This window comes from Centropristis striata, chromosome 2 (genome assembly GCF_030273125.1).
Source record: "Centropristis striata isolate RG_2023a ecotype Rhode Island chromosome 2, C.striata_1.0, whole genome shotgun sequence".
Classification (NCBI taxonomy): domain Eukaryota; kingdom Metazoa; phylum Chordata; class Actinopteri; order Perciformes; family Serranidae; genus Centropristis; species Centropristis striata.
This window is the reverse complement of record NC_081518.1, coordinates 21,641,797-21,664,539: the sequence shown is the minus strand read 5'-3', so window position 1 is coordinate 21,664,539 and position 22,743 is coordinate 21,641,797. Positions and strand designations below refer to the sequence as shown.

The 22,743-nt window shown below is 40.1% G+C and overlaps 3 protein-coding genes and 3 non-coding genes across 11 annotated transcripts in view; 2 read left to right on the top strand and 4 right to left on the bottom strand.

Annotated features, from left to right (window-relative positions):
- map1aa (microtubule-associated protein 1Aa) overlaps window positions 1-2,226 on the top strand; it is a 100,274-nt gene extending 98,048 nt beyond the window's left edge. For both annotated transcript variants that reach the window (XM_059345889.1, XM_059345897.1), the window contains one exon: window positions 1,505-2,226. In XM_059345889.1, coding sequence (XP_059201872.1) covers window positions 1,505-1,660 — 156 coding nt within the window. In that variant the 3' untranslated portion in view covers window positions 1,661-2,226. The remainder of the gene's footprint in view (window positions 1-1,504) is intronic.
- A 5,550-nt stretch (window positions 2,227-7,776) lies between these two features.
- Window positions 7,777-7,859, bottom strand: trnal-uaa (transfer RNA leucine (anticodon UAA)). Its single transcript has one exon. It is a non-coding gene; the product is annotated as a tRNA-Leu (tRNA).
- Window positions 7,860-8,826: 967 nt separating this feature from the next.
- On the bottom strand, window positions 8,827-12,435 carry LOC131989132 (homeodomain-interacting protein kinase 1-like). The gene is made up of 9 exons (XM_059354331.1): window positions 12,321-12,435; window positions 11,607-11,812; window positions 11,286-11,477; window positions 10,944-11,125; window positions 10,672-10,795; window positions 10,458-10,577; window positions 10,268-10,351; window positions 9,995-10,167; window positions 8,827-9,880 (listed from the first exon to the last, which is right to left on the bottom strand). The coding sequence occupies exons 1-9, from the start codon at window positions 12,367-12,369 to the stop codon at window positions 8,827-8,829; spliced, it is 2,184 nt and encodes a 727-aa protein (XP_059210314.1). The 5' UTR covers window positions 12,370-12,435.
- A 2,610-nt stretch (window positions 12,436-15,045) lies between these two features.
- On the bottom strand, window positions 15,046-15,128 carry trnal-uaa (transfer RNA leucine (anticodon UAA)). The gene has a single exon. It is a non-coding gene; the product is annotated as a tRNA-Leu (tRNA).
- Window positions 15,129-15,240: 112 nt separating this feature from the next.
- On the top strand, window positions 15,241-15,323 carry trnal-uaa (transfer RNA leucine (anticodon UAA)). The gene has a single exon. It is a non-coding gene; the product is annotated as a tRNA-Leu (tRNA).
- Window positions 15,324-17,325: 2,002 nt separating this feature from the next.
- Window positions 17,326-22,743, bottom strand: part of ppip5k1a (diphosphoinositol pentakisphosphate kinase 1a) — a 38,939-nt gene continuing 33,521 nt past the window's right edge. For all 5 annotated transcript variants that reach the window (XM_059346899.1, XM_059346874.1, XM_059346879.1 and 2 more), the window contains 3 exons: window positions 21,935-22,072; window positions 21,736-21,849; window positions 17,326-21,427 (listed from right to left, as the gene is read on the bottom strand). In XM_059346899.1, coding sequence (XP_059202882.1) covers window positions 20,796-21,427; window positions 21,736-21,849; window positions 21,935-22,072 — 884 coding nt within the window. In that variant the 3' untranslated portion in view covers window positions 17,326-20,795. The remainder of the gene's footprint in view (window positions 21,428-21,735; window positions 21,850-21,934; window positions 22,073-22,743) is intronic.

Below are 22,743 nucleotides of genomic sequence, written 5' to 3'. Positions count from 1 at the left end.
TGAGGATGGAGTGAGCCCTCTTACTCCACATCAGTTAAAATGGCTCTGATTTACCTGCACTACAAGAAAAGTGTCTGAACTAAATCAGATTTTCATTTACTTCTATAAAAAACAAGAACTAGAGGCAATATGTTAATCTAGTCTACAAGCTCTTGACAAGTGAAATAAAATGTTAATTTCAGTTTCGCAAATGTCTACACTATGTGGAAACTATAGACTGTATAAAAGAAGTGAATGGAGCCAGAAGTGACCAGAGGGTGGAGGACTAAGTTATTAGGTAACGATTATTGCAGTGCATCAGTAACTCATGTTAACTGTGATATTAATTGGGATGTTGGCAAGTGAAAAAACAGGCTTAAAACAAACTATACTTAACAGAAAAAAATTTACACTCGACACCTTAAGCCTCATTTATGCTCCATTTATGTATGATATTAGAAATAGAGGAAAGTAGAATTATTTCTCACAAATATATCCTCAAAAAGTTCTTTTTTGTTCTTTTTTAATCATTGCCCCCAACCATGAGGTGTATAAACAACAGTAAGTAAGATTAACATTTCAACCAATTTCCATCTTGAAAAAAGATAATTTAGGTTGTTTTTTTTCTGCTGTTCAACATAGTGGCAGGTCAATTTTGTCTCTTAAGACAACGCAAGGGTTAAAGCTTATCCCATCTTATCGCCTTTTTTACTCTAAATGGGACCATAATTTACGAAATGAACACCATGCTGTTTTGAAGGCGACTTGAAATTATAAACTCAAAATGTTAAATGTTTACTGAGGTCAGAAATCAAATCAGAAGTAATGTCATTCTCTCATAGACTTTTGTACAACCTGACCTCTTTTTGCAGCCAGTGGAGTTGCCCCCTGCTGGCTCTTAGAAAGAATGCAGGTTTAAGACACTTTTGTTAGGATTTGTGACTTCTTTTAAACAGTCTATAGGCGTGTTTCGTTTTGGCTCCGCCCACTAGTTAGTTCCCCTCGGCCTCTGTTCCCATACACGGCACACCTGATGATTTCTTACGGCACACTTGTGAGCCGCGGAACAGCGGTTGGGAATCGCTGCCGTACAGGTACTGTTGTAGCGGCTAACCAACGGAGTCCGAATGTGACAACAGACCGACGCGGCAAGCAGTGGTGCCAACTTAGCAACTTTGTCTCTATATTTAGCTACTATTCAGACCCCTCTAGGGACTCTTTTTCAAAAAAGCGACTAGCAACAAGTCAAGCGACTTTTTCTGGTGTTATTGGAGACTTTTGGAGACTTGTTGCTAATCTTCTTAATGAGTAGCACCATCCCAAGCGAAGTGAAGTTGGTCGGATCTTGGGTGGATCCTCTCTCCCAAGCCACACCCGTATCGGCTCACTAGAGGGAAAAGTACCTAATGGAAATGCACCTTATGCTGCAAACCAGACTCTGTTCCTTTCTATGACCCATGTCTTACCTCCCTGCTCTCCTCCTCTCAGTGTGACATTTCTTTGATGTCTTGTGTCTTGTCCTCAGGTGACCCTGATCCCGACCCACGACACGGAAGTGACCCGCGACTGGTACCAGCAGACTCACGAGAGGCAGCAGGAGCTCAACATCATGGTCCTGGCCTCCAGCAGCACCGTCGTCATGCAGGACGAGTCTTTCCCCGCCTGCAAGATCGAGTTTTAAGCCCATCGTTCCTCTCTCCTCCCTCCTGTAGATCTGGTTTTAATTGCTCTTCTCTTATAGCCTGATATGCAAATCTGCTGCTGCTTTGTGCACTCGAACACCCAAAGCAGAAACAGACCTGGATAACTGTCTATTTTTTTCTAGATTTTTATTCATTTATAAGCTTGTCGTGGCTATCACCACTTGTATTACAAAGGTAGTTTTATGACAACTATGTCCTCCACTACATTATTATGATTTCTCAGTCCTGTGAAAGGGAGAGTGCAGTTTTTCTGTTCCTTAAATTGTCTTTTTCTCCCTCAAAACCATGTGAGACAATGGCATCTCGAGACAAAAAGACCATTGTACTGTAAAAAGAAAAAAGAGCGTCATATAGGTAACAACACAAATTAATATTTGTCTTCTAATTGGACTAAATCAAAGCACAAGTTTGCACACTTGAGAGCCAGCAACAAAATTATTTTTCTTCCACATCGAGCCTTTAACAACAAAGGCGATCAATTTAATACATTAAAAAACATCATTGCAGGCCGATTGTGACCACTTTCCTCTATTCTCCCTCCCTGTCTTTCTTAAAAAAAAATGACAGTCCCAGTGTTGAACTTTGTGCCTCCTACTGACATAGTAATAGAAAAATATGTCTTTTGAGTATATTTGCCGTAGCATATAGGAGAAGACCATATCCAGAAATCTGTATTGTGGTGATATTTCTACGGTTAAATCAATCGTTAAAGTAAGAATTTCTCAGTGGCTGTTATTTCTTACGGTGGATTTGACGAATAACTTTCTCTCTATAATTGTTTCTGTAGTCTTTCGGTGTGTTTTTTCAGTGTATTCCGAGTAAACATATCGTTGCAAGAGGATCCTGAGGAGAACTGATGGCCGAGGCGGCGATACAAGTACAAAAAAAATCATCATCCTGATACTCTGAGCTCACAAGAGGAAAACCTCATATCAGTTGCTGCGTCTCAAAGATCTTTATACAAAAAAGCTGTGTTAAAGAACGAAGAATATATTCCACTACAACAATAGGAACATGTGGCTGCGAGGAGAGATTGTGTTTGCCTGGTCGGTGCGATTGACGGTTAGAGGTTAGACTGTCACCCACATGTGCCTTTCTGTCCTGCTGTGCTGGAAGGGGAAATGAAATGTGTGTTTTCGTCGTAGAAAATTTAAGGTATGTTCGGTTTCTATCCACACGGCTCTGTGGCGGAGGCTGTCGGCGAGCTGGTCTCTTCTGTTGTTGTGAGTTTCTGTCGGCGAGAACTAACTACAGCGCACAAAAAAAGGTCCGAGTTGTACATATAGAGCTAAAAAAATGGCACTTTTAAAAAGCACCAACTCAGTATTTCAGCCGTATTTCATCATTTTTTGTTTTTTTCCTGGAGCTGCCACTCGAAGAAGCACAAACAGTAAGCACTGTGCAAAAACTTAAAGCAGTGTTGAAGGAGCAGTGTGCAGGGTTCAAAGGCTTCTAGTTGTTTCTTTTTCAAGTATGTTGGTTACAGGGGCTTTCAGGTAACATAAAAACCTCAGAGGCCCTCTCTGGTACCGGGCTGCAACTACAGGTATATTCATGATCGATTTATCTGCAGATTATATTCCAGATAAATCGTTTACTCTAAAAAAAAAATGGCAGAAAAAGGTCCTGGGTGATGTCTTTAAATGTCTTGTTCTGTCATACACATATATGTTTGTTTGTTTTTAAACTGGGTGCAAGTGGGCGCCTTCAGCACCTTTGTTCAACAGCACCAAATGTTTCCAGACATGTTCAGGAGTGACTTCTCCTGTCTGCCTGTGTACAGCGAGAGAGAGAAAAGATAGCCGCTGTGGTGCAACTGTAAGAGATGCCTACTGTTTAACATTTCGTGAAATTGCTGCTGCCCTTTTTTCCCTCAATACAGTCATGGAAAAAATTATTAGACCATTGTTTTCTTCAATTTCTTGTTCATTGCGTGGTACAACTAAAGGTACATTTGTTTGGACAAATATAGATCGTGACCCATACTCTCTTAAATTAAACTCTAATTTAAGAGCTGATATCTAGACATTTTCCATGGTTTTCTTGACATAATTTTGGTTATTATCAAGAAAACCATGGAAAATGTCTAGATATCAGCTCTTAAATTAAACTCTTATGAGCTATTTTTGTTGTTATCATTATATTTGTCCAAACAAATGTACCTTTAGTTGTACCAGGCATTAATATGAACAATAAATTGAAGAAAACAAGGGTAGTCTAATACTTTTTTTCCATGACTGTATAGTGGAAGAACAGCTGTACATCTGTTTACAAAGTCTGGTGATAAGGTGAGAATCAGCACCATTTTGGCCACATCAGCCAGAAATGTTGCAGAGATAACAGTGGATACTCAGAAGTTACCAGAACAAAACAACAGTTTTGGAAAATTGATCTAATCTGCTGTTTGCATGTGCATGCAAGACATAAACAGACAGAGCCTGAAGAGAGATTATTTTTCAACTGATTAATTATTATTAATATTAATATTATTATTGTCAACGATTAGTTGACTAATCATTGCAGCTGTACTTTAAGCCAGTGTTTGGTTTGCCTGGTTTGGGCTTCTGTAGAAACATGGAGGGTTCTGTCAAAAGGAAGGGGTCATTGTAAGCTAATGAATGAGGCGGCAATTCTTTGTTTCAAGTGATTATATATGGATGAAGACATAAGTATGCATATTATATTTGATGTCTGCCAACAGATGCTTCTGAATCCTGCACACTGCTCCTTTAACTTCAGCATCCACAGCATCTGCACTGAGAACTTGTTGTGCTGTTTCCTTCTGGTTACTTTTTGCAGAAAATATAGTTCATCTTGAATTTACCAAAATCTAAAGTTTTTAGCCACAATCACCTCGACTTCATGTTTCTAAACGGTATATAATTTAACTGGCTCTTTCCTTTCAGTGGTAAAATCAGTGGATGTTTTTTATTAACTTAATATTATGTGTAGACGTGCTTTTAATTTGATATATTGATGATTTTATATTTTGATAAGTTTTGAGTACTTTAATAGATTTTAACCGGGAACAAAACTTACTAACTAACCAACAAAAAACGACAGGACCAACACGCCTCACCAGGGTTGCTATTTTATGATTCAAAATAAATCCAGATATTGCTCTGTATGATATTTTATTCCCTCTAGTGATGCATGTACAACAGATGCATGTACATAAAAGGCGATAAGCTCTTTAAAATAAATAAAGCAGAGGGCTGCAGGGAGCCCAGATCCTCAGCGGCTCCAGTTGATTTGAATGTGAAGATGCAGATTACCTTTACGTTCTCCGTGGAGGACTTAGATCTCCTGGTTGCCTTGGTTAATGTGCATCATACGGTACATCCGACTCATCCGGCGTCGCAGCCCGCGATGCATCTCGACTCTGTGCCTGGGAAGAAAACTTTGTGTGCAGATTACAAACCCACCACAGTTTCTTTCTTTGGATGACAAACAAACAGATTTAAATTGTCGACAGCGAGGAGACAATGAGGTTCTGATCTTTAACAGCTTCTGTGTAACCTGCGTTCCTATTTAATACTGCATCACTGTAAAGGCTAATAAACCACTCACATATGAGCAGACCACTCAAAACCCAGACTGCCAGACACTCAATGTCAAGACATTTTTATCTATAGAGGATTTCCTATTATTCACACTCTTTTCCAGACAGAAGCTTAAAATACACACTCACACATAACCGCTGCATTTTCGTATTGTGCAACAACAACAAAAAAAAGAAAAGAAGAAAATATAAAATATCTGTGGCATTCAGATTCATCTGCCGTGAAACAAATCATCATACCGACTGTTGGTTTTCAGTGAGCCCTGCTTGTACGTGCATGTGTACCTTTTTGAGTTCTGTATTGTAATAGCTGAAGAAAAACTGACTTATCATAGAACTGCTATTTTAAAAAAAGATGTATATTTAAGAAGCTAAGCTGTGCGGTACTGAGGAGGCACATGTAACCTGGCTGTGCTGTGCTGTAAAGAAAGCCTTGTGATTGTTTATTTCTCCCCCCTCCTCCTCCTTTCTGCTTCATGGTTCTACTTTCATCTCTTGTTTTAAGTGCAATATTCTCTTTATCTCTCTTAAAATGCTTAAAAAGGTCAAATAGAAAACAGATTTATTGTTGAAAAGGGAAAAAGTGTGGTGAAGACCAATAAAAACATCATTTACTGAAGAAGAATGTCTCCCTCTTTTCCTTTTTGCACCATTACACCACAGAAATGTTCAAATGTTCACATTTGTTTTCTGTTGCAACTTTTTTTTAAAAATCTGTTGCATGCATTGAATTCATAATACCAACACATTTTTTTTTTAAATCCATGAAATTGATAATGTAAAAAGTTAAATATACTGTCTTTGTACAGCTATATTTATCTACTTCACTTAAGTTTTAGACAGAAAACAAAACAGGGTTGTTTATTCCTTGAAAGTGCTGTTCCATTCCTAATTATTCAATCCTGAAGAAGAAAAAAATTACAACCACAACCACAATTTAAAAAAAGTCAGGACTCTTTTACAAATATAAATTCAAAGGTCACAAAAGATTTTCAGTTTTACCATTTACACACACAGCAAAGTCAGATAACATCAGAGCAGAAAGACTGCAGAGGAGACAGTGACAGTTGACAAATCTCTGCTTGTTACTGTAGTTAGCAATAAAACATTTGCAAGTTAACATAGGTTCTACAAGGAAGTCACTACATTCAGTAGGTTTTCTCACAGCCTTCAGGTTCTGTAAATGTTTTGTGGCTACAACAGAAAAATAAATAAATAATAAATAATATTTTTTCTTCTGCACCATTACATCACAGAAATGTTTTTATGTGATGAAATTAAATTTTCTGTCCCAACGTTTTTTTCTGAAAAATGTGTTGCATGCACTGAATTCATAATAACCACATTTAAAAAAAAAAAAATCCATGAAATTGAGAAGGTATACAGTCTTTGTACAGCTTTCTTTTATCTATTTCATTTAAGTTTTAGACAAAATCAGGGTTGTATATTCCTTGAAAGCTGTCCCATTCCTAACTTTTCAATTTTGATTAAGAATGTCTCTGAAAAATTCAAAACTACTGAAAATTACAACCACAATTCCAATGTAAAAAGTGTAAATAATGTAAATAAATTCCATCTGAGCATAAAGACTGCAGAGGAGATTGTGAAGTGAATTTGGAGCTTGAGGTGACAAAACACTTAAAGTGCAAAAAGTGCAATAAAGAATTTGCAAAATGTAAAAAAAATGTAAAAATGTAAGTATTGGTACTAACACAGGCTCTACAAGCAGGTCAGGGCATTCAGTGGGGTTTCTCAGAGCCATCAAGTTCTGTAAATGTTTTGTTGCAACAACAGAATATTACATTGGCATTAAAAAGAAATCTTACCTTTGAAAACTTTTTTACACAAGTGTAAAAATAACTAATTGGAGTAATATTTGAGCAGGAGGACCTGTACAGTACACAGAATCACATAATGTAGTTGTGTACTTTTTCTGTTACTGACAATCATACTCAGAATGTTATTCTCCACATTCAATCAAACCAAACAATCAGTAACACTCAGCAGTGTGGTGTAAAACTGACCACCCCTCTGAGTGAGAAGAGTGGATTAAAAACCAAGTCGAAGTTCCTTTTAGTTTTCTTTATTGTCAATCAATCAGAACACTGCCTAAATACAGCGGAGACAAAACTTTGTCAATTTGAGGCTGCTGAAAAAAGGTGTCCCGAATCCAATGAAGCCCTCAGTTCGTCTGACTCTCTGTCTGTGTGTAAGACCATTTAATTCAAATGTTACAGCCCATGCATGTGTACGTTTTCCCGGACAAGAGGACGCTGCTAAGCCTACTTTTTAACCTTAAACGGATACAACCTATACCTGTTTATATTCAATGTTCCAATGCCTTTACTGTCTGACAATTCCCAGATATTAATGGTCATTATACTGGTTGGAACCAGTTTCTACCCAAGGACTGACTGTTCTGAACAAAGGTTCATACAGAGGCCTTTTAACACAGCAGAACTTTTAGTATTAAAGTAATGTAAATCTGTAGCAGAAAATACACTACAGCAGCTACTGCACAGAGGAACACAATACCAGGAGTGGGGTTTGAACCCACGTGGGCATTTGCCCATTGGATCTTAAGTCCAACGCCTTAACCACTCGGCCATCCTGGTGCTGATTACTGATTCTAAGTTGGATGATCATGATCTGAATATAGGGATCTGATAAAAGCCTTCAGTGACTGGAGTCACAAGAACTATCTCCTACTGAACACCTCAAAGACTAAGGAAATGGTCATAGATTTCCGCAGGCTCAAGCCCCCCTTCAGCCAGTGAATACCTGTGGGGTGGACATGGAGGTGGTGCGAAGTTATAAGTATCTAGGTGTATACCTGGATAATAAGTTGGACTGGTCCCTAAACACAGATGCTCTCTACAAAAAGGGGCAGAGCCGCCTCTTTTTCTTAAGGAAGCTCAGATCTCTTGACATCTGTAGTAAGGTGCTGCAGATGTTTTATCAGTCTGTGGTGGTAGTGTGTTGTTTTATGCTGCAGTCTGCTGGGGAGGCAGCATCAGACACAGAGATGCAAGGTGGTTGGACAGACTGGTCTAAAGAGCTGGTTCTGTGGTTGGACACATTAGAGGTGGTGGAGAGATGCACTGTCAAGATGTTCAAGGCTATCTTAAAATACCCGGATCATCCGCTACACAAAACCTTTATGGACCAAAAAACAGTAAGTGGGCGGCTCCTCTCTCTCCGTTGCAGGACGGACAAATACAAAATATCCTTCGCTCCTACAGCCATCAGGCTGTCTGATTCTTCCAGAGTTACCAGACGAACTGAATTTCCCCTCAGGGATGAAGTAATTTTGATTTTGATTCATTTTGATTGACATGCTGACATATAACAGGCAATAATAAGTAGTAGGAAGGCAACATTTACCTGCTGATAATAACACAAAACAACTTAATTGGTAATTGGTAGGTCATATGAGGGTGATACGTAGAACCATTGCATTAGCTTATATGAATAAAAGAATGTCATGAAATATGTCCAGAAAACCAAATAAATATGTAATGAGATGATTTATTGAAATGCATGAAAAAATAAATGTACATATTTAGATAGGCATTAAAGGCTTCACATATAAAAAACTCCATTTGATGTCTGAAGTTTAGCATGTCTTCTTCCTAAAAAGAGACTTATTGCCCTGCCAAAGAATTTTCGGATCCTCTTCAGCCGGCTCTTTTTCGCTTTCGCAGGTGGAGCTTCGTCAGGTGACCTGTCAGTGGATATCGTCTCCTCAGCTAGACTGGCTTCACCGGGGCTCACAGGTGGTTCCTCATCAGCTTGAATGGCTTCACCTTGGCTCACAGGTGGTTCCTCATCAGCTGGAATGGCTGCACCGTGGCTCACAGGTGGTTCCTCATCAGCTGGAATGGCTGCACCAGGGCTCAGAGGTGGTTCCTCATCAGCTGGAATGGCTGCACCAGGGCTCACAGGTGGTTCTTCATCAGCTGGAATAGCTGCACCAGGGCTCACAGGTGGTTCCTCATCAGCTGGAATGGCTGCACCAGGGCTCAGAGGTGGTTCCTCATCAGCTGGAATGGCTGCACCAGGGCTCACAGGTGGTTCCTCATCAGCTGGAATGGCTTCACCTTGGCTCACAGGTGGTTCCTCATCAGCTGGAATGGCTCCACCGGGGCTCACAGGTGGTTCCTCATCAGCTGGAATGGCTTCACCTTGGCTCACAGGTGGTTCCTCATCAGCTGGAATGGCTGCACCGTGGCTCACAGGTGGTTCCTCATCAGCTGGAATGGCTGCACCAGGGCTCAGAGGTGGTTCCTCATCAGCTGGAATGGCTCCACCGGGGCTCAGAGGTGGTTCCTCATCAGCTGGACTGGCTGCACTGTGGCTCACAGCTAGTTCCTGCTCTACTGGCCTGGCTGCACTGTTGTTAATGGCTGGTTCCTCCTCAGCTGCCCCAGTAACTTCTACAACTGCTGCTCCATCATTTGAGCAAGGCATGTTCGTAACGCCGTCATCGGAGCAAGGGGTGACTTCACAATGTGTTTGAGTTCTGTCTGAAGGTCCATCATCTTCAGGTCTTTCATCAGCTTGGTCATCAGAAGGAAGTTCCTCTTCTGAGTCATCCAGTAGACAGACGTGCATTGCATCAAAGGAATCTTCCACACTGAATAAATCAAGACAATCAATGAGTAAACCAGTCAGTCAGAATATAAATCTGACCATTCATCCAATCATGAATCTATCCAACTGTACTGATACCAGAAACATAGTGACTTACTACAAGCTGGAGTTCATGCGATGCTCCAGATGGGACATTGTGATAAACGGGTGTTTGAGAGCTTTCTCAGGCGTGATCCTCTCCTTAGCGTCCGTATGGAGGAGGCATTTCAGGAGGCTCACAAATCCTATTTGGTCCTCCAGCTCAATGAATTCCTGCATGTCTGTGTCAAACTGAATTTGAAATAAAGTATTCTGTTTATTTTCTTCCTGTCTCTTAGCAACACATTGAATTTTATGAATGCAATATTTACTCATGAAATGGACCACTTACTGTGATCAGGCCATCCAGGCTATCAAAAGACTGCTCCCATCCTTTAGGCTTCATGCCAGTGTCGAGCTGGTACTCCTCTGGAGTCTGCAACAACAAAATATAGAAATCAGATACTTTTTCCTCAGTTCTGTTAACTATTTCAAAGAGATGTTTTGTCATTGGGATGCAAAATCAAAGCTGGTTAACATACCTTCAGCGACCATTTTGGGTTTTCCAAGTGCTGACTTGCCTTGAAGTACTTTTTGGTGTAGTAACCAGCACTGAGGAGGTGGTCAGCGGGCTGGCCCAGGATCTCAACAATGGCTTTCATCTGGAGAGAGAATATTAAGAACCATGTCAGCCAACACAAGTCCCTTTTCTGGGTTTGTGGCATTATGCAACAGCCTGTTTTTTTGGATACTTACACCCTGGTACTCGCACTTGATCGAAAAGGCGTGGTTGCCGATGTACAACAAAACAAGCACACAGCCTAGACCCCACATGTCGATGGCCTCGCAGACAGGGAGACCAAGGGTGACTTCAGGCGCCCTGTGTGTAACATACAAGAATCACAAAAGATGTTAAGTACTTTCTCAAATTTAAAACATGTGCTTGAGATGACATCTGTTGGATAATTTACTTCTTAAACACACGGCCGCAAACAAGTTCAAAGAGGAGCTTTGCAGATTGAACCTACCTGTAGCCCAGAGGCTGGATTGAACACCCACGTAGCTTCTCCGAGGTGTAGAAGGACACACCGAAATCTATCAATTTCACTCTGAAGGGCTCAGCTGGGTGGTTTACCAGCATTATGTTGTCTGGCTTCAGGTCTGAGTGAACCACACCAATGCGCTTTAGAGCAACAAAGGCCGTCAGCAACTGCAGAGATAAAGGGTAAGATGTGGACGATTAAAGACCAGAATCTTCAGTTCAGTTTTCTGTTTTAATAAATGTGTTTTACATATCTAACCTCTTCCCTATCTGATTGAATATATTGTCATGTTTGTTAACACCTTGTTCAAAGTCACACAGTGCTTACCTGCTGTGCTATTGGCCGTATCTCAGTGAGAGACAGTGGCATGCAGTCTCTGTCATTGAGCAGATCGTGAAGACTCCTGTCCAGCAGTTCAAAAGCTAGACAGGTTTGACCATTGTGTTCAAACTTTTCAAAGAACTGGGCCACATTCTTCTTCTCTGAATCAAGAATGCTCACTGCTTCCAGCATTTTCATCTGTGGAGAAAAGAGAAAAAAAATACCCAGGTTAAGTGACACAGCACGGTATCAGCAGTTCATTTAATTCAATCGAAGTAAGAAAATGTGTGAAAAAAGATGATTATCCAAAAGAATGAAGTTATCTACCTCTCTTGTGGTGGCTGCACTGTCCTCAGCTTTTAGGATCTTGAGGGCTACTTCCTGTGATGTGTTTAGATTCACACACTTGGCAACTTTGCCAAAGCTCCCAATAGCAATGAAGTTCTTTACTAAGTAGCGACCTGTGTCACCGCACACTACGTCACTTTTTTTCACCTCAAAGACCTCTGATTTCTTCTGCTCATCTGCAACAGCTAACAAAGAAGCAATACAGAGTTAGTGGGGGTCATTCAGTAAACACGAAATACACAAATATATAGGTAAAACCCTGTCTATGCTCATGTAAATAAATACATGCATGGTTATTATTTTATGACCACATTAAAAGACTAATGTGTCACATACTGAACATGAGCATTTCATTGAGTGTAGAATAATTAGAGCAAATACACTTAACAAGAAGAAATATGCACTAAACTACATTGATGGTCAGTATTTAGTTCCTTTACTTTATTAAAAGATGCAATACCACAGTGTTAAAGTACTCAATTACAAGTATTGCATTGACATTTTAAAGAATTAACAAAGTTTCAAAAGTCAAAAGTACTAATTGCACAGAATGTAACTTAATCATCGATTCAGTTATCACAGTAAGTAGCATACCATTCAGATATTCATAATACAAGTAAGTACAGTACTTACTTGTACTAAGTAGTACAAGTTACTTCCCACGACTGTGTGTGTTTTAACAGTTTTTCTTACCAGTTTTATCTGCTGTCAAACAGGTGGCTGAACTTGAACTTGATGGCATTATGCAAGAAAAAAGTTTTTCCAAAAGCGCTTCATTGTAACTTCTTCGACTAACTTTTAACCAACTTGGCTTGTAGGTAGTGAACGGTTTGCAACTGAAGGTAAACTGACCAGAGGTCCAGATATATAGGCTATATCTAAGAATTCTTAATTACATCATACGGCACCAGTTCCATTCTAAAGGTAGTTCCATTCTAGAGAAGGACAGAAGATTCTATGGGCTTTTTTTGGTTTGGGACAAGCTAATTTTTAATGTATTTTTTATGCAGTTGACCACTTTCTATCAGAAACATGGGGAATATAATGAAGCCCATTTACTGTAGCTGTATATTGTTATTGTTATACTGTTAACTGTATATTGTTCCAATGTGAATAATCAACTGTGTAGTAAAAAAAATTGAGACCCTTAAGGACAAAAAATGTGCCCACTGAAATCCATTCAAACCAGCCATAATATAGTATCCATACAAAATTTCAATCAAAAAGGATTGTATATAGTATGTCATTCCAAATGTCACAGAAAAGTCATAGTATAGTATGATGTTAAAAATCAGAAATGACAGAAAAACACCATATTATGGGATATGGTGTTTATGGTGTTTTTCTGTCATTTCTGGCCATATTATGCTCTAACACGTATCAACAGACTATAATGGACCCATTTCAAGAATTTTTAGGTATTTTAAAATTTGGGCTTTTTTAACAAAAATCGACATACTATATTATGACTTTTTTTTTTGAGGGGGTAATTTTTGGACATCCTGTAATATGGTGTTTTTTTTCTCTATTTCTGGACAAAGTATACTGCTACATTTCAGTCAGACAACTCACGTGATGCAGTGTATGTTTATTGCAACAGCAGAACATATTAGAGTTGGCATCTAGGCTCCGACCTCATCACTCCTCAGGCAGTTACATCAGGTATTGAGAATGATGTAGTAAAATCCCCCGTCGGAGCATGCAGGTGGATGCTGGGGTGGTGGGGCTGCCTGAACTAGCTCCGGGCGTCGCTCCATGTATCAAAAGAGGATAATTGGGCCATTTCTAGCACTTTAAATTTTTACAATTTTTGACACAAATTGACATACTATAGGCTATAGTATGGCTTTTTTTGAGGGGGTCATTTTTGGATAGCCCATAATATGGTGTTTTTCTGTCATTTCTGGCCATATTATGCTGTTATATGTATCAACAGATTATATTTGACCAGTTTAAATTATTGTTAGGCATTTTAAAATTTGACCAAGTGTCGAATTTTAAAATGCAGAAATGGCCTGATTATAGTCTATTGATACATGTAATAATATAGTTTGTCCAAAAGTAGAGAAAAAATACCAGGAAGGAGCCGGCTGGAAGCTGCAGGACAAAAACCCGCTGTGAGACGCTGCTGAATGGATGCTGCAATGACATCACCTCCTGGGTCACATGACCGGGGTGGAGAACAACAGCGACAACACATGTGACACTTTGTCTCTTTCTTTAGAGGGGGAAAATAAAGTTTAAAGTTAATTTAATCAAGTAGAGGGGCGAAATTATTTAAAACAAAATGTATATAATGATGATGGAATTTACCACAATCTTTAGGTACTTTTCAAGAGTATTCCTACTTTCTGCTACTTTACTCTTCTACTCCATCACATTTAGGGAGAAAAATTACTTGAACTCAGTTACATTCATCTAAAAGATGTATTTTTCAGATTCACACTTTACATGCAAAACCTACAGCTGATATCTAGCCATTTTACATGGTTTCTTGATGATAACCAAAATCAGTAGTTTATTGATACATGTAATAGTATAGTTTGTCCAAGAGTAAAGAAAAAATACCATATTACAGGATGTCCAAAAATGACCTCCTTAAACAAAGTCATACTATACAGTAGTATGTGGACTTTTGTCAAAAATGGTCACATTTTAAAAAAATATTTCTGCACTTGCTCATCTGGAGGAAACTGGCGCTATCAGGAATGGTCAGGGATCTGAATATAGGGATCTGATAAAAGCCTTCAGTGACTGGAGTCACAAGAACTATCTCCTACTGAACACCTCAAAGACTAAGGAAATGATCAGAGATTTCCGCAGGCTCTCTCTCTGTTGCAGGACGGAGATATACAAAAGATCCTTCTCTCCTACAGACATAAGGCTGTCTCATTCTTCCAGAGTTACCAGACTAACTGAATTTTGAATTTGACTACAAATGTCCAACAGACAGGCTGAACCTCCTTCTACATATCTGCATGGAGTGTCGAAGGAGAAGACATGGGGATCAAATGACCTCATATTCTTTAACTGCAGCTGCATTGTTGGAGGGTTATAGCCGACAGAAATAAAAGGCTGATTTCCTCTCAGGTGCTCATGGAGAGATCAGGCTGACAAGGTGTCCTATGATTACACTCCACCTGTACAGGTCAGACTTTACAGAGTTGCACTACAAGGATATGACATCATTTGAGCCTCTTGACCCCTCAGACAGCACTTTGTTGACAATAAGCACAGTTTGGCTGTGCTTCTACAAATACAATTTTAGACTATACCATGCAAAGAAAAAGATCAACAACACCCACAAACCAACAATTTCTTTAGGTCCAAACTCATCTGAGATATGCAGATTTGAAGTTGTATACTTGATTTGAGGGATTCATATGCACCTTGTTGACTTTCTGCACTTGTCAAACAGTACCAGGAGTGGGGTTCGAACCCACGTGGGCATTTGCCCATTGGATCTTAAGTCCAACGCCTTAACCACTCGGCCATCCTGGTGCTGATTCTTGACCAAAGTCTTTAAGGTGGTCTAATCGGTCTGGCACGCTGAATGTCCAACACACAAAAGGAGCATCGGACGCGAGGAACCATCTTAGGAACAGTTAACAGCACCAGGATGGCTGAGTGGTTAAGGCGTTGGACTTAAGATCCAATGGGCAAATGCCCACGTGGGTTCGATCCCCACTCCTGGTATTCTACACTCTTGGGTTAACAGGTAAAGTGTGTTTACACATGAAGCATACACTATGAGCTGCTAACTTTCTAAACAACTTGAAATGGGAATATCTAAGATGAGTTTGGACCAAGAAAAGTTGTTTGTTTTTGGGTGTTGTTCATCTTTGCATGGTAGACTCTTAACCTGTATCACTGTGCGTACTGTCAAGAGTTTTTAATGAAGCTCCGCCTGAGGGGTCGAAGGTTTTAATCCTTGCTCCTTACAACTGTTGGATTATTTATAGTTTTTCACAAAGTGGTGAACTTTGCTTCATCCTTGCTTGATGCCTCTTTTAAACCCACTCATGATACTAACACTTGTTATTAATTAACTTGTTAATAAAACTGCCTTTATTTTGTTTTTAACCTTTAACACAACCAATTTTTTGTCGCTCCTGTGCCAACTTTTTTACAATTCGTTGCTGGAATCAAATTCAGAATGAGTCTATATTAACAAAAATAAGGTAAAAAGTTAAATTTTCTGTCTTTGTACAGCTTTCATTTGAATACATGTAAACAATGATTTAGCAAATGATCCATTATATTTAAATTTGAGAGAGCATCCTAACTTTTTTGGATTTTGTCACTTAAGTCTCTGAGGGTTCAGGTCTTGAGGCCTGAGGGGGAAAGAGAAAAGAAACAAGCCCTCAGATTAAACTGCCGACTTGTGGTGGGGTCTCGAACCACAGATTGGGGACCGATGATCTCAGCTGTCTTCCTTCCAGTGTGTCGGGAAGGATGATGTAATCCTTCAGGGTTTTAACCCCTCGGCGAGGTCCAGACTCAGGAACAGTGTGGTCTTTGTTTGGACTCTGTTAAACCCTTTTTCAACAGTCTGAAGGTCCAGAGACCTGCAGGGTTTCAGAGCTGATATGAGCCGTTTGTCATTCAGAAACGGAACAAGAGACAGACAGAGAGTCCTTTCACTGTTCTGTCTTTGTGCGGCTGATACTCTGTCGGAGGAAGGAGCCGGCTGGAAGCTGCAGGACAAAAACCCGCTGTGAGACGCTGCTGAATGGATGCTGCAATGACATCACCTCCTGGGTCACATGACCGGGGTGGAGAACAACAGCGACAACACATGTGACACTTTGTCTCTTTCTTCAGAGGGGGAAAATAAAGTTTAAAGTTAATTTAATCAAGTAGAGGGGCGTAATTATTTAAAACAAAATGTTTATAATGATGATGGAATTTACCACAATCTTTAGGTACTTTTCAAGAGTATTCCTACTTTCTGCTACTTTACTCTTCTACTCCATCACATTTAGGGAGAAATATTACTTGAACTCAGTTACATTCATCTAAAAGATGTATTTTTCAGATTCACACTTTACATGCAAAACCTACAGCTGATATCTAGCCATTTTACATGGTTTCTTGATGATAACCAAAATCAGTATTAAGAAAACCATGATGTAATATTTTTTCCATGACTGTATAATGAGCTTATATGGTGTATTGTTACAGTAAAAGTATATAGAAGTGGTACTCAGAAATGTCACTTATGTAGAAGTATCAATACCACAGTGCAGTAAAACAAATCTTGCATTACTTTAGTAAATGTATAAAAGTATTAGAAATTAAATTTTACTTAAGTAAAAGTATGCAGAATAGCCTATTATATTGGATTATTATGTGAAATGTAGAGGTGTCATCTATATTAAATCTGTTTATGAATAATTATGTTCCAAATATTTCCCCAATTGCTTGTTTTATTTTGAAAGTCTGGACCTGTAGATAATGACTAAGAGTGATATTAATAAAATGTGAATTTTAATTGTGGAGCCAAAACTCTTTAGCACTTGTGTAATGTGCAAAAAAATATGAATGCAGTATGCCATCTTGTATGTTCATGTAAAAAGCATTAAGAATGAGGTATGTTCACTGGACTCTGTCACCAGTAATAATTGGAGTGCAGAATGATAAACAGTTACTCCACCCATCATTGCTACTATACAACAAAGTGAGATGGGCACCTGCATTGGTTCATTTTCATTTATAAAGTCAGAAATCCTTTATCATCATTTCAAAGCAAAACAAAAGAAACCCTAACAGAATTCTACAGACATCTTTTCAGATATTTTAAACATAAAATGATTAAATACAAAACTTTACCTCAAACCTTCAGCTTTTCTACAAATGTTCTTAAACATGATTATTTTATTTTATTAGTTTATTTAGAGGACAGAAACCATGATATCAAACAGCAAAGCGGACCCACTAACAGTGAGTACAGTAACTGTGTTTTGTAACATTGTTGGAAGAATTACAGAATATTGTGTATCTTTTCTAAAAAACAAATTATAGATCTTCACAAAAACAGGTAACAACAGACAGAAAATGTTTGTGTGAGCACAGTTTGGATGAAAAAAACACACATTGTGCATCTAAACAGAAGCTTTTATCCAGCAGGTTCACCAAGCGCTCAGCAGGAAGATCCTTTATTGGATTACTGAACAGTCCAACAGATTCATCCTCAAAGACTCAACGGTGGATTTCTGAGCAGGTTTTTAAGGATCAGTTCACCCAAATCACAAATCCTATTTTTGACCTCTAGTCAAATCTACCCATGGAGATAGTTTGTATTTTATTTGTTCAGGTATCGAGACATCTGAGAGTTCTGCCTCCATTCTGATGCATCAGAAGTGAACAGAATTTGGTTTGTGGCGGTTGCAGCTTCAAAATAAAAGCCTAAAGACTTGGTCCACAGTAAAAATTAGTACAAATAGAACAGCTGTAAAATGAGGAAATTTGTTCTGGAGTGTCACAAACACCCCGAAACGACATGTTGTATGATCAAATTCTGATTAATTCAGTCCAATAATATCTGCAAAGTCTTAAAGTAATAATCTTGATGTTGATTGAGCCTATGGCCCATTGACGAAAGCAGTACATCCAACGAAACAGACATGAAACTTTCAACCAGAGTGGGATTAAAACACGGATCAAGTTTTATCCAAATGTGGCACAAATTTTCAGAAAATCTGCAAAACAAAATGCAGAATCATTGCAGACGAAGAGGATACAACACAATGAGGCGTCCCAGTCAAACCTCAAATGATGCAAATGCAACATTTGTTTGTTTCAATGATGACTTTAAGGAAAATGAGTCTCCTAATTGTTCCACATAGATCTGATGTTTTTCTCTCACAATTTTAGTCTAAGTCACATGATTCATATCAATATTTTTTTGTGTTTCCAAAGCAAAAGCAAGACATTTTTATCTGTGAACAGGCTTTTTCATCTCAGCAAAACAATAAAAACTTTGTGATACGTTTAAAAAAAAAAATCTAACATTTCTAGGTTTTTTTTATATGAAAATCGAATTAATTGAATTGATGAAACCTTAGATAGCAGTGCACTTACTGGTCTTGAAGTTGATGTTTAAGGATAGAGTACAGTAAGATTTGAAATATCCAGAGTGATGGGGACACATTGCTGCTTATTTTCAAGATTAAATTTAGATATTTTGAGCACCACAGTTTCAGAAATGTCAGAGCCAGTTAAATTAAACCCAGACTATCTGCATGGTTAGAAACCAACATTTTTTTTGTAATTTGAGTAAACGGACCCTTAAAGCAAACAGCACCTGCAGCACAAAAGCCAAACAGAGTGATAATCTGCACACAGAAACAGGATGTCAGCTCAGAGTTTATAACTCAGTTGTTTTTCACCTCTACAGAACATTGCAGTGTAACATGAAATCCCGCGGAACAGACAGAATTGCACATCAGCGTCTACCTGAACTGCTTCTCCAGCGTGTGTCTGCCCCCTCCCTCCCCCCACAAACACATACACACCTGCTACATAACTGCTCGCCACAATAAAAGCACATTAAATGTAAAATGCTCGTCCTGTTTGTTCAGTGATAAAATTAGAGATTAGCTTTCAGATTGTCCCACATCATGAGGTGATTTTACAAAAAAATATACAATAGCTATGGTACAATTAAATATCTGATGTGGGTATCAAAAATACCATTATTTATTTTTATTTTTTTAAGATGCCATTTCAAAATAAATATTTTTCTCTATTAGTTCCTACCGATTATATTAAATCTTCGATGAGGCTTAAGGACTTTGGCAGTAAGCAGTGCATGCACAGTTTGACCTGCAGATTGAACACTTATTACATTTTACTGGCAGTAATGAAGATTCAGCCTTTGATTTTAGAATCACAGGTTCTAAACATGTAGCGCCACAGAAGCTCAGCACAGGACCAAGAGCAGAAGAGCCGCGGATTGTATTTTCTCTAGTCATTTCCTGTGCAGTAGTAGTAGTGAGTCTATAAGTGACCGTATCCTGTAACTAACAAAGGAAACTTGGTTGCCACGATACGTGCCCTGATAACCGTCAACGGATTGTGATGGGTGTTAGTAAAGCTGGTAATGACAAAACTGCAGCTCTCTGAGGGTAAAGGCTGAAGATAAGACGGACAAAAGACAGATTTCACACAATTTAAAGCTCCATTAATCAATATCTTTACAGCCATGAGGAACTGAATACATATACATGTGTCTCTTTTGGCCACTTTTAGCTCACTGTTTTATTTTTACGACACATTTTCTATCTGATTAAGACTCAAGACTCATTAAAGACTGATAACTCACAACCTGTCCAACACAAAACAGCAGACAGGCAATGTTAGCGACTCAGAGTTGGTGCAGAGCAAACTACAGAATCCCTGAGAGGCAAGTGATAAAAAAAAGAATGAAATCAATTCTGGTGACGCACTTTCTAGGTCTGATCTATATAATATTTTCTCTCCTGTGTTTATGATTTAGGGAGAGAATAGGAAGAAGAAGAGTTTTTTGTGTGAAAACAGGTGAAAAAAAAAGTTTTGGCAGGTGAACTTGCCTCTCCGGGCTTCTGTACAAACCTAAAAGAGCTAAAAGCAGAAAGAATATTTGACTTAAATTGATCATATGGACACAAACATGAGCTTTTGTTCTGTGTCTGCTGGATGTGTAACAGGACAACTGGTTGCTCACACCTGAGCTGTAACAGTTTTACTAGAGGACAGCGTGTTGGGGCTTTAAGTGGCCAAACGTTGATTAATGCAGCTTTAAGGAAAAAGGGTTTGTGCAACAGCATATAAGCGACCGTAACAAAGCTTCACCTGACACCAAGTGGCTCGATGTTTACAAACAGCTGAACTGGACCAGTGGACTGTCACAGGAGGTGTCACCGGTGTGTCCCCAGTGTGCTTTCTGATAGGCATGAACAGCACGTATGGCACTGTCATATGACTCTCCGACACAGAGCCTCATGTGAGGATCAGCTGCCCATTCATTATCACTCAACACACAGTAGTCATTAACTAGAGGAGATGGGAGCTCCGGTCGGCTGTAACACAGTACGATGCTTCACTGCTCATGATTAAGAACATGGATTGTGAAGTAACAAATGTAACTACAGCAGTTTCTGACGGCTGTGTTGTTCCGTCAGCGCTCTACGGCTCCGCTGTGTGAGTGGCTCCGACCTCCAGGGGTGTCTCAGGGTGGGGGAGGCTTTCTGGACTGTCCATCCACAGCTCCATCGACTCCTGGGTGTCAAAGAACTCATCAGGTCCCTCAGGAGACTGGGGCGTCTGGGAGCTGGAGCCCGCCTCGCTGCTGCTCTCTCTGAGCTCCAGCAGCACAGGCAGGGACCCCGGGAGGCAGTAACCCTCCATCCGAGCCAGAGTGAGCTCCGCTAACGCAGAGCAGGGTGGTCTCAGGCCCGGATCTGAAATTGCAACACTGAAGGGATCGACGGGTGCAGTTGAGAACTCCTGCCATTCCTGTGTGTGTTCAGGATCATCAGGCTGGTGATCAGTAACAGCACAGAGCTCTGCATCCTCCTCTGGTGAGTTGTTTGGAGTCAGAGGGACTTCAGCGGGGTTCAAACCAGCAGGGCAGCTCGGGTCTTGTGACCCGGCGGTGGGTGCTGCCTGAGAGGAAATGTTCTGAGAGGAGTGAGTTTCCTCACTGCTCTGAGGGGTGAGGGCCATCTTATCACTGAAGCTGAAGCGCGGGGAAGTGTCGGCTGTAATGGGAGAGGACGGTCCAGCGCTGGATACTGTGCTGGATGGACCGCTGCTGTCTGCAGGAACACAAAGTAAACCAGTATGAGAGATGGCATTGTTATATTCATTTAGCTGAAGTGGCAAAAAAAGCACACAGAAATAAAACTTAATAAGGTTTCATTTGCAAGAAAAGACCAAAGTGTTGGTTCATTGGGTTCATCTAAAAAGGATGACAGACAGAATAACAGAAACTAAACTGCGGGGCTGTAATGGACAATTTGTATTCCATAAATAATCCACAGACGTCTGAAACCGAGACAGCCTAGTGAGGCCAACCCAGAAATGTCAAATCTTGGTGGGAATAAGACGACGCTGTGATACTCACACCAAGGAGGTCTGTCAGAACGAGATCTGAGAGAGATGGAGGAAGAGAGGACTCTCTGAGGGATGTACGAGTCCACTGACGGCTGGTTGTGTGCATCAAACATGGCTGTCAGCGCTGCAGGGAGAGAGCAAGGCCGGGTCAAGTTAATATGATGATTATGATGTCAAAACAATGAATTATAACATGAATTTGTGCTGACCTCTGGTGGTCCTCGTGTGTGGATCCCCCGCACTCTCGACCACACCGGTGAGGAACTCGTTGACCTGCTTTAGCGACAGCGAGTTGTGCAGCGTTTCCAGGGGATAGATGGACGGCACCATGGAGCAGCCTTCAAAGCCTGCGTCAGAGGAGAGACACGACGCCCGCAGGCACATCAGCCCTCAGTTAGAACCACTTCAGCTGACACCCGACACCACCGCCCCAATGCCACCCATACACTACACCTCAACGCAGCGCTCTGAAATCCTGCTCCTGAACGGGCCCTAACCTGCTGCGGACTCTGGCCAGCCTTTATGGTTCATATCCACACAGGCAAGTTGCAAGAAAACCATGCTGGACGCCAAGACAACATGACACCATTTCAGAAGGTCACAATTCTACACATCTCAAAACGTCTCGCTGGATTTGCAAAAGCAAGCAGGTCTCAAAAACATAACGTCTGCCTCTTAAGGTCAGTCCCAACGCACAGAAGCTCTAACAGCAGCTGGTCAAAGCTGTCCAGCTCAGGTCCAACACGTTACCCCAAGGCAGTTCATCCACTGTTAGTTCACAACCAAGCTGCACTTCACCAGAGCCGTTCACAATCACAAAGCGTCAAACCACAGCTGCCTCAATCGTCTAAAAAATAATAAAAACCACACAAGGTGGATGTTTCCACTGTGTTAATCTGCACCCGGTGTGAGTACTGGACGCCAAATGTGCAGCAAACAAGCAGGAATCACATGCTGGTTAAGGTCAGGTAGGAGGGCATTCAAACACAGCAGCTGATTCCAAAGAGTTGAATGTAAT

Coding starts and splice junctions, on each gene's coding strand:
- LOC131989132 (XM_059354331.1), bottom strand. CDS start 12,369: ATGCCATCAAGTTCAAGTTCAGCCACCTGTTTGACAGCAGATAAAACT. Junction 11,478..11,606: donor GTGCAGCCACCACAAGAGAG/GTAGATAACTTC, acceptor TTTTCTCCACAG/ATGAAAATGCTGGAAGCAGT. Junction 10,168..10,267: donor GCCTGGATGGCCTGATCACA/GTAAGTGGTCCA, acceptor TTTCAAATTCAG/TTTGACACAGACATGCAGGA.